The following is a 17,408-nucleotide window of genomic DNA, read 5'->3' as shown; positions in this document are numbered from 1 at the left end:
CTCTCAGCCCCACTCACCTCACAGAGTGTTTGTTGAGGGGTGGGGAAGGAGACTGTGAGCCCCTTTGAGTCTCCTTACAGGAGAAAAAGGTGGGATAGAAATCCAAACTCTTCTTCTTCTTCTACAATGAAGGGCAATCATACTCTCTGGTGAGATCTGCAGGTGGATTTCAGACATTGCCAAAAGCAGAGAACTGAACTGAGGAAGGCAAGAGGTCACCACAACCTTTACCTGCACTGATAATACAAGACAAAAATGTGTTGGCAATACCTGGGTCATTGAACTCAGAAATAAATGACAGAATGAACGCTTGCTGCTAGTGCTTCCGATTTGAATGATGGCATTTCTTTTTTGTGAACTTGATTTGCTGTCTGTCTGAGATGCTTAAATACAATGATGTAATGGCCAATATGGATATTGCATGCAACATGCTCTTATGAGTCCCCCTCTTGACTTGTCCTGATGACCGGTAGAAGGAAGTAGATTCCTTCCTGTCTGCATCCAATGCACCAGGAACTGACATGACTTCCTTCCATTTGTGCTGAGGGAGAGCTATATATTCCACACATGCAGGCCACCCAAAGAATTTTTTGGAGTCTTGCCAGCGTGGTGTAGTGATTAAGAGCAGGTGGATTCCAATCTGGAGAACCGGGTTTGATTCCCCACTCCTCCACCTGAGTGGCGGAGGCTTATCTGGTGAACCAGATGTGTTTCCGCACTCCTACATTCCTACTGGGTGACTCTGAGCTAGTCACAGTTCTCTCAGAACTCTCTCGGCCCCACCTACCTCACAAGGTGTCTGTTGTGGGGAGAGGAGGGGAAAGGAGCTTGTCAGCCACCTTGAGTCTCCTTACAGGAGAGAAAGGTGGGGTATAAATCCAAACTCTTCTTCTTCTTACTCTGGAAACAGGGGAGAGCAGCCGCTCTGAAGAAAAGGCATGACTATTAAGTGTCTTCTAGTGAACACTCCTCCCTGTCCCCAAGGCTATTGCCTGGCTAGGTGCATGCTGGGGCAGAGGGAGTCTCACATGTCTTTTCTGGCCTGTCAGCACACCGATTTATAATGAGAGGACATTCAAATTATGACAGGGAGAGACTAAAGGGTTAGAAGCATAGAATCTGGAAACTCCCTGATTGTAATCCTGGCTCCACCGCTGCCTGGCTCTGTCACTTTAGGGCAACTCATTTAATGGATCTTTGCCTTAACCTGTTTTCCTTCGAGAGCTAAGAGTTAACTGACGGCCAGCGAGTGCAATCACGAGATCCTGCACGATGCAGTGGATGCGGACAAGTCACCCTTTCTCTGCAGAACCTGTCTTGCAGGGTTGCTGGGAAGCTACGCTGCCATACTGAACTCCTTTATGCATAACAGGATGGGAACGTCACACACCAAAGCTGCACGCATTTCGATACAGCAGTTTCAATATTTTCTGTTGAGTTCCATCTCCTTTCTTCCCGTCGTTTCCGCAAGGTTTGTGCCGATTCAAATCGTGTCTTTCCCACAGCGCACGAGCCTAGAAAGCAGCGTCATGTTTCACCTGGAAGGGCGTGGCCCAAATCTAGGCTGGAACCCTTTGGCTAGAGGAGCACACACGCCGACGCTTCGCAGCTGATGTTCTTCAGTGACAGCCAGGCCAAAGCACTGCGGTTGCTCTTCTGCTCCTCTTTGTGCCGCAATAAAGTGTTACTGGATTCAGTCAGCAGTGCTATTTAAAATAACACTTAAACGCAGATGGCTTCAGGCAACCCTCAAAATGGCAGCGTGTGCAGACACCGCGGCACCAATCCTGCAGCGAGTTCTGCACGAAGAAAAACTTCCAGCCGAGCATTCCAGCGTTATAGCCTGAATGACGAAGAAAGAGGACTCGAGCAATTAAAGGGGATATGATCAATGTTATTTATATATACATGTATATATACACACACACACGCACACACACACAAAGAGCTCATTGCAGGGTTGAGCTCATTTTTACAAAAATGTTCACTCGTCTCGCTCAGGGAGAGGGGGCCCCCAGTGTCTCCCTCCACTTTTACGGTCGATTTCATTTTCTGATCTTTCCGTTTTGAATTCCAGCACGGCGAGAGACAATTCGGCTCCCTCCCTCCCTGAAACCACTTCTTCGGGTTTTGAAATACAGCCTGACATTTCTGTAAACAACATCTGTGTAAATTTTTTTGCTAGTCCACAAACTGAAAAAAACTTTTTTCCCAGGAAGTTGACAATATCCTTTGGAACCCAGAATTTAAGATCAGAACGGTCATCTCAGGGACACAGGAGGACGGAGGTGTTTTCGCCGAAAAGGGCATTGTGGCACAAGAAGGAAAGATGGGATCGTTCTCAGCGGCACAGCTGTCTTTACTACGGACCACGGTTCTGATAATAAGTTGCGGCTAACAAAGAGACCTAGCGGCTTAACAAAACGTCATGCTTATCGGATGTACAAGAGCAACCAATCACAATCACGGAAACAGAAAAACAACAACTGAGAGAGGAAAGGAAAAACCCAACAAACTCAAGAGTGGTCACAACGGGTGCCTCAATAAAGTCAACATCTGATGACAGCAAAATCAACATCTGCACGCTTATAGTTTCTTGTTGTTCTTTTCACACAAATAGAAAGGTGGGTTTTTTTTAACCAGCTATAAAAATTGTTGTTTTAAGGGGCCAGTCTCTACAGCGATCACCTCCTCCTGATAGGAAGACTAGGTTAACCTTGGACCTTGTCAGTGGATGGAGCTTCCTGTCTCCCCGATCCAGAACGGTCAGCGTAGGAAACACCCCCCACCCCCCGGTTAGGAATAAACTAGGGGAAAGGCATAATCACTGTCACTGGAAACTAGCAAACGACAAACCCAAATAAATGATGACATAGAGCACAAATGTCAAACTCGAGGCCCTCCAGATGTTATGGACTATGGTTCCCATCATCCCCTGCCAGCATGGGAACTGTAGTCCATAACATTTGGAGGGCCGCGATGACATATAGGCATCCTGGTCCCATCTCCACACCATGCGTCAACGAGCTGGCCAAAGTTCACTAGATTGATCTCTCTGCTTTGAAGGGGACAGGGACGTATGGGATGTCAACAGTCCTTCTTTCTCTCAGAAGCAAAGCAGGCAGCTTCTGTATCAGGGATAACCAACCCATTTGTCTTCTCAGAGCGGGTTGTACCTCCCAGAATCAGAACCAGCCATTCATTTTGTGTTGCCTTGTGAATGTATGAGCAGATGCCCTGGTTATAACACAAACAATCTCTGGAAAACTCTACCTCAGAACACTACACTGAATAACAAAACGTAATGGGGAACACAACTCCCTTGAGAACTTGTAAGCTAAGGGTGAGAGGATGGGTCGTTCCTGCTGTTCCAGGCCGATACTCCATTCAGGGCCGAGAGCACTCTCCTTGAGGGCATGGCGCTCAGTTGTTTTTGCAGCTCTGCCTTGTACAAACTGCAAAGCACCTCTCCTTTCTGTGGGATCGAGCTCTTCTCAGACCACCGGCTGAAGGTTTTCCAAGTATGGTTCTACACTTTATCGCTGCCATTTCCTCCAAGAAGGAAGGAGGTAGATAGGACTTGCTCTGACCCATGAATGTTCGCACCTCTGGCTCAACGTCTGAGCTGTCGTTTGGAACCAGTCAGACAGTACATGAAGCCCTCTGATACAGGAAACCCAGATTGTTGCTGTAGGCCCCTGTCGACTGACAGAATCAACAGCTCCAGAGACTGAGCCGTCTGGAGTCAGAAGGGGGCCTACTATGATTATTTCTATGTGATGAAACTGAACTTGCTGAAGGAGCAAAGAAAGAAGAGAATGGAAACCTCTGGCTCAACTGAGTCACAGTATCATACACATTCAGATGCCAGACATGAACCTCTCTAGTTACTTTCTGTGACCCCAGAGAAGTCCACCATGTACCTTGAACCTTCTCACTACCGCTGGATGTCCTCAGGTTGTCGCTTCCATTCAGAGTGCAGAACTGGTCAGCCGGTTCACTCTCACTTTGGAAATCCCTGTTATGTTCTCTGTCCTGATGGGACCAACGCTGTTCTTTGCTAAAGCTGCTGACTATCTGCAAGGCAATCCTGACAGAAGATGTTCTTGCTCGGTTATTTGGGGAGTCGTTTTTGGTGTGTATGAACACTTGATGGTCTGTATTTAGACAGCAAAAGCCCCCAGCACCAGTCTAATCTTTTCAGTTCTAACGGTTGATGTTCCTTTGGTTATGATCAGCTGTATGAACAAGATGTTTGATGTTCTGTCTGGGCTTCTGAACCATGAGGACTCTATGGAACAAACCTGGGGAGCTGCTGAGGAACTTGAAAGGAAACCCTTCCCTGACTGTTCTCAGCACACAGAAATCTGATCTATGTGCTGCAACAGAAAGAGGGGATTTGGGGCCGGGGGATAAACTGGTGTCAAGAAGAATAAGACTTCTTTGTGGAGAAAGAGAAAGAGGCAGACAACCAGCATGTCGGATTTCCCTTGCTAATGTGATGGAGAAGGAGAACATGAGTTCCTGCCCATGGAATGAACATGAATGTTTAGTTTGTTTATATTCCATCCATGGTGGTGCTTAGTTCCTTCCTCCTGTTCTAGTCCCACGGTGCCTCCCCAAAATTGGATAGCTCTTAAAAAATCTACCTTATGAATTCCTTGGTCAGTAATTATTTCACCAGCCCCAAGAATTCAGGCTCAATCTGATTATTCTAATAGACTGGGGATAGCTTACCTCTGTCTTCTCCTACAGTTAAGCTTACGATCCTCAAAGCATCTTCTCTACCTTAGTAGTCTCTTCTCTACCTCAAACAGCTACCCTCACTCCACAGCCAGCAAGATCTGTCAAAAGGGAGATGGGTGGATTAATGGCAGTCCCCGTGGAGAGGTACACTGGGCTATGATTATTGCTTTGTTCTTACATTTCAAATGCCCACTAGGAGAAGGGAAAAAATGCTTGGGATCCAGGGAAGCAGATAATCTACCTGGGGGCAGACTTGGTCCTACAGAGGTTCCCCAGCATTTTTTCCCTGTGTCCCCTTTCTGATCCCTGACTGGGATATGGGAAAGATAAAAGGCTGAGGGGAAAGCAGAAAAGGAAAAAAAACCCATAAAGGGTTCTTGAATGCAGAGTTCTCAGGAATTCTGCCATCGAGCCACAAAGAGAGGGCTGACCTGGGAAAGTTAGTCGCTCTCTCTCTCTCTCCTGTTGATGTGAAAGATTAATCTGATTTTCCTACTAGGAGGAGATTCTGTCCTGCATGTAGAGTGTGGAAAGGAATTCCTATTCTCATACAACTTGAACATCTCTTGCCATTTTTTGTGCTGAGTGTACTAAATATCTCTTGCAATGTTTTCGTGGCATGTGCATCTTTGATGCGAGAAAAGAAAAACAGAATGTTAAAAAAAAATATGGGCAATTTCCCGTCTCTCCAGTTAACAGCAAAACAATAACAGATAACAGGACACGAAGTTTTTGTGAGTTCACCTGCCTCCCCAGCTGCCCCAAACTTTTGGGTCCACCCCGGCCAAAATCTTAGTAACTTTTCCTTCAACAACGCATCCCTTCTCTGTTTTCAGAGTGGAAAATATATGTATGTATTGCTGCTTTAATCCACACTAACTCTTCCCCTTTCTAAACGTCTTCAGATTTGTTCCACTACCCAGAAGGCCCCTGTCCTCCACCCACACTTTTTGCTGTCGCAACATCCCAGTCTTGTCTCTTTGGTTAAAATAAACCCACACGCACACACAAAAGCAACACGCTGGCCCAGTACGCTCCTGTTTTGGCCCATGGTATCTGGCACAAAAGTGTCTTTTCAAGAAGGAAGCATTGGTGATGGAAGTTAGATGTTTCATACTTTCTGCCCCCCCTCCCCCCGTTCCCCTCCTCTCATACAGTGGTCGCTGGCCCGTACTGAAACAAGAGAGGAGAAGTCTCTTTGATCCGGACATAGAACCTTCCGTCAGGCCAAGCCTTTTGGAGCGAGAGGGGAAGGAAGTCACTGGGGAGCCACTGTTCAACTTCATCTGACACAAACACAAGTCCAAAGTGGTCCAGCTGCTCCTCACTGTAGCAGAACGCGTCAGCATCTCCCAGGACGTTGCGGGAGACCTCGTTCATCTCTTCCACCACGAGCTTCACCACCTCTTCTGCCGACATCTTGTTGGTGACGTGCAGCTGCGCAAAGACAAAGATATCTGAGATAAAGAAGGGTGCACAAAGTTGTAAGGGGATGGGTGGATAGAGAGGGATACCCATACTGGCTGCTCTCTCCTCAAGAACTCAACTACCTGGGTGAAATGTCTTTCCCAAATTTACTCCAGTAGAAGAAGAAGAGTTGGATTTATACCCCACCTTTCTCTCTTGTAGGGAGACTCAAGGTGGCTGACATGCTCCTTTCCCTTCCTCTCCCCACAACAAACACCTTGTGAGGTCGGTGGGGCTGAGAGAGTTCTGAAGAACTGTGACTGTCACTAGCCCAAGGTCACCCAGTAGAAATGTAGGAGTGCGGAAACACATCCGGTTCACCAGATAGGCCTCTGCCACTCAGGTGGAGGAGTGGGGAATCACACCCGGTTCTCCAGATTAGAATCCACCTGCTCTTAACCACTACGCCACAGTGGCAAAGGCATATCCTGTGATATCTAAAATTGCTGTCAAGAAACTAATCTAAGAGTGTCCCACTCAAGTCTAATGGGAGTCTGGAAAGCTAAACTGGATTCAGTTTTGTGGAACTGTTAATGTTTCAAAACCCTTCTGGGCAAAGCTGATGTGGCCCATGAGTCTAATCGCTCATTTGGGAAGCCACTGGTGGAAAGAAGGAGGGTTGGAATGTGATAGCATGCAAGCACCTCTAAAGGAGAACAAGACGTAAGAAGAAGGTCTCTCTTTTTCACCTCATTCCATAGCTAGGGAAAGAGCAATGGAGATATTTTCTGCATTAAAAATATTCAATCCCTTAGTCAAGAGCTCGGTTTCAGACTTTGCTCTCTCAGGGTTTGGTGAAATTCAGGCTGTATGCCAGTGGACAATCTGGGGGTCCATGATGAATCTTGAGAGGGAGGCATACATTGACCTGCCTTCACCCCTGACTTCACCATAAGCAAACCATTTTTGGGTGCAAATTGTATATTGTTCACCCTTCTCAGGACTGTGCTATGCCAGACTACACTGGACCAGGATTATGACAGTACCTTAATGTTTGTCTCTTTGGAGAGCCCTGTTTCATATTGCGGGCACACACATAACGCCGTGGAGCCGGGCAACTTGCCCCGGTTCACTACATGCCCTGGCTCAGGTATCTCTTGGAAGGTACGAATCCACTCGACTGAGCGCGTCCGAAAGACAGGCTCGGTGCTCTCTGAGGGCCAGCCATGCTTGGGGCTGAAGGCCAAGCCTGTTCCGAACCTGACTGGGCTGCATCGGCCCGCAGTCCTGCTCTCTGTTGGGGAACTGTCCACTGAACCGGGGCAAGACTTCCTGGCCACGTGGCAAAGGGGCTTCGGAAAATCCAGGCTGCTGGTGCGGACGCAATATGCCTGCCGCTTCTCTGTGATGCGCAACAGCTCTATTTGCCGGCTGGGAAGCACAAAGTCACTGTCGTAGAGCTCAGGGGGAGGCCGGGGCTCCTCTGTCAGGATCGGGGCCGTTTTCAGCTCATGACTCTGCAGGACGTCGGGGGCACTGTCCCGCAAAGGGCGGGGAATTCTTCTGTTGCAGCATTCGGGCCCTGAAGAGGAGTAAATGAGGTCCAGCTCCCTGGGGCTTTGAGCCCTGCTGGAGTCATAGTCGCTGTCTGTAGCCAAGAATACCTCGGAGGAGCCCTCCTCATCTGAGATCCCATGTGAATCTGCTGGAAGAAGATGACAAAAAGTTTGGTTACCTAAGGATGGACTTGGCCCAGGGAAAAGATTTGAAGTAGGAAAAGAACTGTAACAACAGCCAGTAAAAACCATTGATTTTATCAAGGAAACCTACTTTAATCTGGAATTCTGAGTGGCTCACTGGTATCACATTAAGGGAACAGGGGCTCAAAATGACTGATACTCAGAAATCAGGAACTCCAAGCACCAATGGGTTTCAAAGTTTTCCACGGGATATCTTTACTCTTGGCCAAACAAAATGTGTCCATTTCTCTCCTATGCCGGTCTTCAATTCTATATGCCTTCTGTGTACGTTATTTCTATATACAGCTGCTGCAGCAGGCTCTGCAAATATTGTTTCTTGAGAAGAAAGTGTACAAAGGAGATTTATGGTTTGTGGGATACTCCTAACAAGGAGCTGCCAAGAGGTATCTGAGATCATTTTAAAGATTACAGTGTATCAGATCCCGACAGATTCTCACGTTGCGCTGTCAGGATATCTGGGAGGCCTCATTAAGGTTAATGATATAAGTTTTCTTATTAAAATGTTGGTAGTGGCAAAGACAACTTAATCTAGATAATTAATACTGTGATGGCATGTATAGCTTTAAGAAAAATGGTGGAGAAAATATGGGATAGTCCCTCCACGGGGGTGGGGTGGGGGTGGGGGTGGGGGTGGGGGCTCCCAGTGTTGATAACATTCAAGGGAAGAAGGGACTCAAAATAGCTACATTAATATTATTAAATTATTGCAATGAGGATATCAAGAATCAGCCATGAGGGAACTTTTTAATTTTACTGTTGGTCAAAAAGAATTTCACTGAAGCATTACAGTACATCTAGGGGAGTTCTGTAGTATACTGTTCAGTTCAACTTCCTCCCTACCCTTCTCCCTCCATACTTGAGGGAGCAAGCTTGTTTTCTGCTGCTCCAGAGTCTAGGACCAGGAGTCATTTATTTATTTTTATATTATTTATTAGATTTTGTAGACCGCCTCATCCCCAAAGGGCTCTAGGCGGTTCACAATATAATAAAAACCAATAAGATACTTAAAACATCTAAAAACATTTAAATTCAATATGCAGCATCAATTCCAATAATAACAGACTACCCATATTGGTGGCACCCGGTCTCATGGGTTCAAGGTGAAGGAAAAGAGATTCCACCTAAAACTTCCTGACAGTCAGGGCTGTTTGACAGTGGAATGCACTACCTCCAAGTGTGGTGGAGTCTCCTTCTTTGGAGGTTTTTTAACAGAGGCTGGATGGCCATCTGTCAGGAATGCTTTGATTGTGTGTCCCTGCATTGCAGGGGGTTGGCCCTCAGGGTCTCTTCCAACTCTATGATTCTACCACTTGGTCATTCATTTTCCCCATCCTTTCCAGAAAAACTCTTTTCCCACAGACTGGAAGACATATTATAGCAGATCCTTCTTGGCTCTTAAAATGTTTATTAATGACTGGAGGTGTAGAAGAGGGGCTGAACTGGATTGGGGCAACAGTGTAAAGGACAGTAGTGTCACCCTTATGCCAATGTTCCCATCCAGCTACTATTTGTCCCATTAGGGATTGCCTTTTCCTCCCCCAGCACCATGGTCTAGAACCAATCTGCACACACATCCCCATGAGGGCTATTAATATTCAGAAATGGAAGCTTTAACCCTAGCTTCCCATTTGCTTGCTTAGCTTAGCCCACAGTTGCAAGCCCATATTTTCTGCCACATAAAATGTGGATCTTTGCTGAGGTCAGTGAAGAGCAGAAGGGATCAGCGTTTCCAATCTTGACAGAGTAATGTGGTCGTTCAGACCAAATGAAAATGGAGTTTAGAGAGCTACTGTGCTTGTAAAAGGGAGAGAGGAAACCTGTCTCAGAGCAGAGCTGGTCTATTGGCCCCGGCTGCTGGTATTCCTCACCCGAGTTGAGCTTGCGACTCATTTCAGGAGATGGGGTAGGCGAGGGGAGGAAGTCCAAGTGAGAAGAGGTCGACTGAGTCTTCTCCTTCAGTTCAATGGCAGATTCCTCAAGGAACAACGCAAGCGGGATACCACCGGTCGGCTGCTTGTACCGCGCATGCTGCAGGGCATCCATCATCCAACGCATTTCCCGCCAGATCTCCTCCATTTGCTGTCCGATACAAAGAAACAGAATCATTGTACTTTATTTAACTGGGGAAGGGGGGCGGGGGGAGAAACATGGTAGAAAAAAGCCTACTTTCCCAATGCCTTTCCTAGAACTCTGAGGCACAGTCTGAGAACCACTGGTATGGAAAAACCATGCCCATCTCCAAGCACACCATCATGCAAATCTCACATGAACATAGCAAGCTGCCTTGGAATCAGTCTCACCATTCGCAGAGTCATAGAGTTGGAAAAGACCCCAAGGGCCATTAGGTCCAACCTCCTGCAATGCAGGAACACATCATCAAAGCAAATCAATTGGCCTATCAAGACCAGTCTTGCCTACTCTGATTGGCAGCAACTCTATAGGATCCCTGATTTATAGTCAATCCATGTTGGGCCTTCCTCTTTTCCTGCTGCCTTCAACTTTTCCTAGTATTATTTTCTCTTCCACTGACTCTTGTCTTCTCGTTACGTGATCAAAGTTTGGAATATGCTGCCACAGGAGGTGGTGATGGCCACTAACCTGGGTAGCTTTCAAAGGGGCTTGGACAGATTGATGGAGGAGAAGTTGGTCTATGGCTACCAATCTTGATCTGAGATTGCAAATGCCTTAGCAGACCAGGTGCTCGGGAGCAGCAGCAGAAGGCCATTGCTTTCACATCCTGCCTGTGAGCTCCCAAAGGCATCTGGTGGGCCACTGTGAGTAGCAGAGTGCTGGACTAGATGGACTCTGGTCTGATCCAGCAGACTCTCTCTTATGTTCTTAAAGTATTAGCCATTTTAGTGTGTAGGGACAGTTCAGGCTTGATTTGATCTAGAACCCAGATGTGGCCAATTGACCTTCTGCATGGGAAAAAGATGCTCTACCACTAAACCACAACCCCCATCTTTGGCATCATTTTCTACCCTCTGGCGGCAACTGACCTGCATATAGTCCTGAACTTGCTGGTGCCTCTGCTTGGCGGTAGTCAGCTCGGTGTCTGAGAAGGCCTCCCTGAGGCTCTGCTGGGAGAGAAGCGACTCCAGCTCCAACAGGGCAGACACTTGGCAGTACTGAGCGATGAACTCGTGGTCGTACGTGAAAAAATGAACTGGAAAACGAAGAGCAGGGAGAAGGGTTGTGGCACTGCAGAAGCAAAATTTGGTTATCCGTAGAAGCGATAAGTTGAAAGGAAAGAAGCCTGCTAAAGCGGGCTGACCCACAGCACACTGCCAGGCCATGGCAAAAAGGTTCTTCTGCCTTCTAGGTGGTATCCACCAACAAGAGAAGGGGTCCTGCTGCACTAAAAGAACCGCAGATGTAGCAAAGTTTTTGGCAACAGCTTTATCAACAACTGTGCACTCCTGTTGATCACCTAATAACCTTTTATTGTTGTTATTGTTAGTCTGACTGTTGTTTTATCCTATGTTTAATAAAGGGAATGACTGACTGACTGACTGACTGACTGACTGACTGACTGACTGACTGACTTGCGGAATGGGGGACAGCACCATGTTGCCAGACTCAGCTGAATATTTACAGGGTGTGTCTACCACCCTTTGTCCCATGGTGCAGCAGTGAAGAAGGGAGCCCAATGGCGCTGGGGGAGAGGAGCCTGAGAGAAGAAAACTGCAGGCAACTGTACTTGATGTTTACACATAAAGGCATTTGCATCCTCTGCCTGGCAGTGAGTTTGTGACACGATGGGGGTGCTTTAATGTTCCTGTTTCACCAGGAAGGGCTCCGGTGACTTTGGTCCAGCCTCACATACACTCAGCTGAACCCTCCTACAAGGGCTGTGAGGATAAAGCGGAGCAGAAGAGAATCCTGTAGCTGCTTTGGGTCCCTGCTAGAGACAAAGGCTGGACATAGATGAAGTATGCTGAAATACACAATGGGTTTCAGGGATTCAGTAGTTCTGCTACCGTTGTTCTTGCCACTTTCTTAGGCATCATAACAATATATATTCGGCTTATCCAGAGAGTTTGGGTCCAGATGCCTATGGAACTTTTTTTCCTTCCTGATTTTGTTTTTGGAAAAACAATAGATCTCCTTCTCCCTCTTCCATCCGGGACAGAGTCGTCAGGAGGGAAAATACATTGTGCCCCATGCAAACTCTAGTAAGCCATGCCCTTCAACCCTTTGGGACCTTTCAAGGAACTCAGTGTGGGGAGAGCGTTCCTTCTTGCACAGGTGTCAAACTCAGGCCCTCCAGGTGTTCACAGACTACGATTCCCATCAGCCCATGCCAGCAGGGCCAATTGGCCCTGCTAGCAGGGGCTGCTGGGAATTGTAGTCCGTGAACACCTGGAGGGCCTGAGTTTGACATCTTGTCTAGAAGCAGAGGATGAAGAATGTAGTTTATGTGCCTTACCTAGCTCAAAGATCTGAAGGGGGAGCGTGAAAAAGCCAGACCGAGGAGTGTAAGGGTTGTTCTGACCAGGAGCGGTGCACACGTCATCCGAGGGAGGCAGCAACAAGAGAAAGGAGACCTGCCCTCCAAAGTCCAGAACTTCCTGACTGTACAGACGGAAATCTTTGGCCTGGAGGAGTCAAACATGACAAAACATTGGATTGGTTGGCATAAACCTTCTCAGCCTTCATTACAACAGTCTGTTGAACACGGATAGATAAGTCTCCTGCCTAAAAGCAGAGAATGAAGTCAGACAACCACTTAATTGGTCTGTGTGGCAAAAGGAGCATCGGTACTTACCTGCGAAAGGTCCTTCTTCTCTGAGCTGTAGGACACCTGGGTTTTTCCTACTGTCCTATTGGGGAGGCAGGATTAAATTTCTTGTTCCCTGTTGCCAGGCAGACTGCTATCTCTCCTCAGTTCTTTCCTACCTCCGGGGACAGCAATTCAGCCCAGTTGCCTGTGCTTCTATTTCTGGTCTTCTTTGCCCTTTCACTTGCTTTTCTGCCTCTAACTTAGCTTAACTTTATCCCTATCCTCTTTTTCTACCTTCCCTCTCCCCTTTTCAACTTTGCAAGCTGTTTGGCAGAGGACGAGAACAGCTCAAAAAAGGGCTGCCACGGATTTAAGATGGTGACCGGCTCTGGCAGCAAGCCTCTTGCCTCTGACGGCAGCTTCCTCCCCGAGGAAGAAATGCAGGAGTCCAGCATAGCAGGGGCTGAGGCCCATTGCTGCAGGGTGGGCATGACCCCTGATAGGGCTGCCCCGACCCAAACCGCAGCTAACTGTCAGCGGTCTTCATCCCAGCCGCCTCGTAGCAAGCGCTCAAACAAGGCGCATGGAGGCAAAAGGTTGTTCAGGAGTCATTCAACCAAATGGCACTAAAATAATAGGGGACCTGCCCATTAAAGAACCCATTAAAGGAGCAGCAGTGGCGTAGGAGGTTAAGAGCTCTTGTATCTAATCTGAAGGAGCCGGGTTTGATTCTCCGCTCTGCCGCCTGAGCTGTGGAGGCTTATAAGGTGAATTCAGATTATTTATTTATTTATTGTTGGATTTATAGGCCACCTCACCCCCGGAGGGCTCGAGGCGGATCACAATATAGCTGTTCTCTAAGACAGCAATCAATACAAATAAAACTTAAACCCATTAAAACTTGAGCAACAGTTACTAAAATAAATACAATTAAATACAATTAAGATTAGCCTGTACACTCCCACCCAAGCCAGCTGAGTGACCTTGGGCTAGTTACAGCTTCTCGGAGCTCTCTCAGCCCCACCTACCTCACAGGGTGTTTGTTGTGAGGGGGGAAGGGCAAGGAGATTGTAAGCCCCTTTGAATCTCCTACAGGAGAGAAAGAGGGGATATAAATCCAAACTCTTCTTCTTCTTCTAAATTTAAAGTGAACTGAGTCAAGCGATCCAATTTTATGGGACCCCAAACAAGATGCCCCCAGCCATTCCTAGGGGGGGGGGAATTCAAAGAAGGCAGTATTCAAACACACAGGAGCAACCACTGACCAAAAGACTCCAGTGCAAACAGAACAACCAACCCAACGGAACCAGAGTCAAACCAGAGAGCCCAAGCCAAACCAATCTTCTATTTTTAAAAATATCTGCCGTAAACCCTCACCTGAAGTTAAGTATTATTTAAATGTAACCAGGAAATTTTCTTCCAATCCTGCTAAACTAAAAATTTAAAAACCAACAGGAACACCCCAAAATTCCACAAAACAAAAGCAAGGGAAGCTATTTAAAAAAACCCCAGAAAGAAATGTCAGATTCCTCCTGCTCCTCTGACAAAATACAAAAAACAAAGGACACACAGAGAGAGGAAAAAAATTGAGAAAAATCCCACCAGTCCTGAAGATGTGCACTAGGACAGAACTAGAAGATCTTCCCAGAGTAGGAAAAAAAACTGAAGCAGACCACAGCAACAGCAGCCCCAAATAATTTAGCTCTGAAATGGAGTCAAGCCTTTTTTTAATCCTCTTTTGACCATGCGCAGAATACTCCTAAAGCAGCAGCAGCAAAAATAAATAACCCAGTGCTGTTTTGGGGTGGAAAATGTGTGAGTGTGTGGGGGGGGGGGGCAGAGGCAGGAGTACTTCCTACCTCCATGGCAGCATCTCTTTCCTTTATTTTAAAAAAAGTTTTTCCCAAGGCTGTGGGAAACCTGAGTTAGGTCTGGAGAACCTGGCCCCACCAAGTTAAAATCTCCCATGGAGGTTACGTGTGAACAGCCACAATTGGGCAGACGGCTCAAGTGTTCCCTCTAATGTCCAATACTATTGACTGGGACACTGCCTCATCCCCCACTCCCCACGGCTGGGAACCCTAAAAATTGGAGAAAAACAGTCCAGGGAGCCTTAAAATGGTAGCCTTGGATATTCCTGGCCACTCCCAAACATTTCCGGGATTTTCCAGGAATAGATAATTAGTATTCTGGAATGCTGATTCGGCAAAATAAACATACCTGGAAAATACCAGTGAAGTTATTTGGGGTGGTGGTGGTGGTGGTGTTATTTTTGGACCAGATATATCTGAGTTCAAATCCCCAGGTCTTGATTCGGTCTTCCCAGCACCCAACTTGTTATCATTTGCACAAACATCAAGAGATTCAACACAATCCTCCCCCCATCTTGCTTGGTTTGTCTCTCGACCGACAGAACTTGACAAAAATCTAGACTGCCCCCCCATTAACACAGATAAGTCCTGTTGCCTGCACTGCAACACCCCCACTTCCTTTCTGTCCCCACATAATCTGTATACAGTGGAACCTCGGTTTTCATTGCCTTTGGTTTTCAGTTTCGGTTTTCAGTTTCGGTTTTCATCGATTTTTTCAGTAAAAAATTTGTCTCGGTTTTCATCAATTTGCCTCGGTTTTCTTCAATTTTCAGTAAGGTGGAGAAAAATCACCCGGACAAAGCTGTTGCAGGCCATGTCTGCAACTTGTTTAATGACAATGTCTTGCCCCATTTCAGACAAATCTTAAAGAGGCGTCAGAAACAGACCTCTTTGGACAGCTTTCTGGTGCGACATTGGTCCACTGGCTCTGAAGCTGGTCCTAGTGTTATTGTTTGTTACTGTTTTCAGCATTAAACACTATGTTTATTCACCAAAAATGTGTTTTTGGTATGTTTTTTGGAGTGCCTAGAACAGATTAATTGGATTTACATGGATTCGTATGAAAAAGTTTGCCTCGGTTTTCATCAGTTTCGGTTTTCATAGATCAGTGGTGGCGAACCTTTGGCACTCCAGATGTTATGGACTACAATTCCCATGCTGGCAGGGGCTGATGGGAATTGTAGTCCATAACATCTGGAGCGCCAAAGGTTTGCCACCACGGTCATAGATTCTTTTTGGACGGATTACCATTGAAAACAGAGGTTCCACTGTAATTCCATCCTGAACCTACCTCATGCAATGGGATGTTTAACAGCTGCATCAGCTCTCTGACTGCCCCTTGAAGCTCCTGGAGCAAGAGATTCTGGGGGGTGGCCTCGAGATCTTGTTCCAGGGGAATGGGCTCTTCCATCCCAGCCAAGTGCTGCAGCCACTCCCACTCCTCCCTGGAAGAGGAGACAAAATGGATGAACCCGCAGAAGAGTAAGACCATGAAAGAAAGGCCTACCCTTGACACGTGCATATGGCTGGCTAATAGGTCAATATTCAGGGTATCAAAATGAGTGCATTTTCCCCCTTTTTGGAAAAAAAGCGTTCTCGTGCGGGATGTTTGAAGCAGTTAGTTTCAACTGACCTTTATTAGACATATCAGTGAAAATAAAACAAAATACAGGACACAGCAGGTGTTAAAACAGGACCTAAAACTGGATAAGGTTGGTACAGAAGAGGTGATCAAGCTTCCGTTGTGTTTTTGACCTGAAGCAGTCTTTGGGGCTTAGATACCAGCAGGGTGCTTCATATTGATGGACAGACCTGTCCCTAGAACAGTGGTGGCAAACCTATGGCACTTCAGATGTTCATGAACTACAATTCCCATCAGCCCCTGCCACCACAGCCCTAGAATTTTTGTTATGGGGGGGCTTAAAGGGTACAGTGGACAGGGAAGATATCAGCAAGGAGCACCCTAAATACAAGATGCGTTGAATGTCCCCAGTCATTTAACTGCATTTGGTAAAGCAATGGTTAATTTTAGAACCTGTCAGATATCCATGTGTTGTAGCATGCCTTGGACCAAACACTAGAAGGCAGGGACAGCTATGCTTCTCCCTGAGCTGGTGTAGAAGGCTGTCTGCTTTCATCATCATCATCACCATCACCATCACCATCACCATCACCATCACCATCACCATCACCATCATCATCATCATCATCATGAGAGCCAGCATGATGTAGTGGGTAAGAGCAGATGCACTCTAATTTGGAGAACCGAGTTTGATCCCCCACTTGGCCACTTGAACTGTGGAGGCTTATCTAGGGAACCAGATTAGCTTGTGCACTCTGACACGCCCCAGCTGGGTGACCTTGGGCGAGTGATGGTTCTCCAGAGCTCTCTCAGCCCCACCCACCTCACAGGGTATCTGTCGTGTGGGAAGAGAAAGGAGATTATAAGCCCCTTTGAGTCTCCTTACAGGAGAGAAAGGGGGGGGGTAGAAATCCAAATTCCTCCTCCTCCTCCTCCTCCTCCTCCTCCTCTTCATCATCATCATCATCATCATCATCATCATCATCATCATCATCTTTTTAAAGCTGAACATTTTGGAAATGGGCTCAGAAAGTCCAGGCGATGGCTCCCATTGGTTGAAATTACTCATCCTTGACAGGAAACAAAGCCCCTCTTACTTGGAAAGAACTAACGCCAAGCTCTCCTGAGTGGCAGCAATGGAAGTCCTCCTTTGGATTGTCATTCTGCAGAATGGAGTCACCCGAATTTTACACCTGATCCATGAAGACTTACCCTTGGGCCAAAGAGACCAATCCACACCTCCTGAGGTCAGAATAAAAACCTGGAGGTTACTCCAGTTTGCATCATCTAAAGCTGACAGGTGCTACCCTGCCACATGT

General features: G+C 46.9%; 1 protein-coding gene across 11 annotated transcripts in view; it reads right to left on the bottom strand.

Moving 5' to 3' along the window:
- Positions 1-1,873: 1,873 nt before the first annotated feature.
- Positions 1,874-17,408, bottom strand: part of LOC125431855 (ankyrin repeat and fibronectin type-III domain-containing protein 1-like) — a 310,810-nt gene continuing 295,275 nt past the window's right edge. For 10 of the 11 annotated variants that reach the window (XM_048495029.1, XM_048495028.1, XM_048495034.1 and 7 more), the window contains 6 exons: positions 15,799-15,952; positions 12,343-12,511; positions 10,913-11,079; positions 9,782-9,992; positions 7,200-7,858; positions 1,874-6,183 (listed from right to left, as the gene is read on the bottom strand). In XM_048495029.1, coding sequence (XP_048350986.1) covers positions 5,896-6,183; positions 7,200-7,858; positions 9,782-9,992; positions 10,913-11,079; positions 12,343-12,511; positions 15,799-15,952 — 1,648 coding nt within the window. In that variant the 3' untranslated portion in view covers positions 1,874-5,895. The remainder of the gene's footprint in view (positions 6,184-7,199; positions 7,859-9,781; positions 9,993-10,912; positions 11,080-12,342; positions 12,512-15,798; positions 15,953-17,408) is intronic. The other variant, XM_048495032.1, reaches the window with a different exon arrangement.

Source organism: Sphaerodactylus townsendi, linkage group LG04 (assembly GCF_021028975.2).
Source record: "Sphaerodactylus townsendi isolate TG3544 linkage group LG04, MPM_Stown_v2.3, whole genome shotgun sequence".
Taxonomy (NCBI): domain Eukaryota; kingdom Metazoa; phylum Chordata; class Lepidosauria; order Squamata; family Sphaerodactylidae; genus Sphaerodactylus; species Sphaerodactylus townsendi.
Note: the sequence above shows the minus strand (reverse complement) of the source record. Positions and strands in the feature narration are given on the sequence as shown.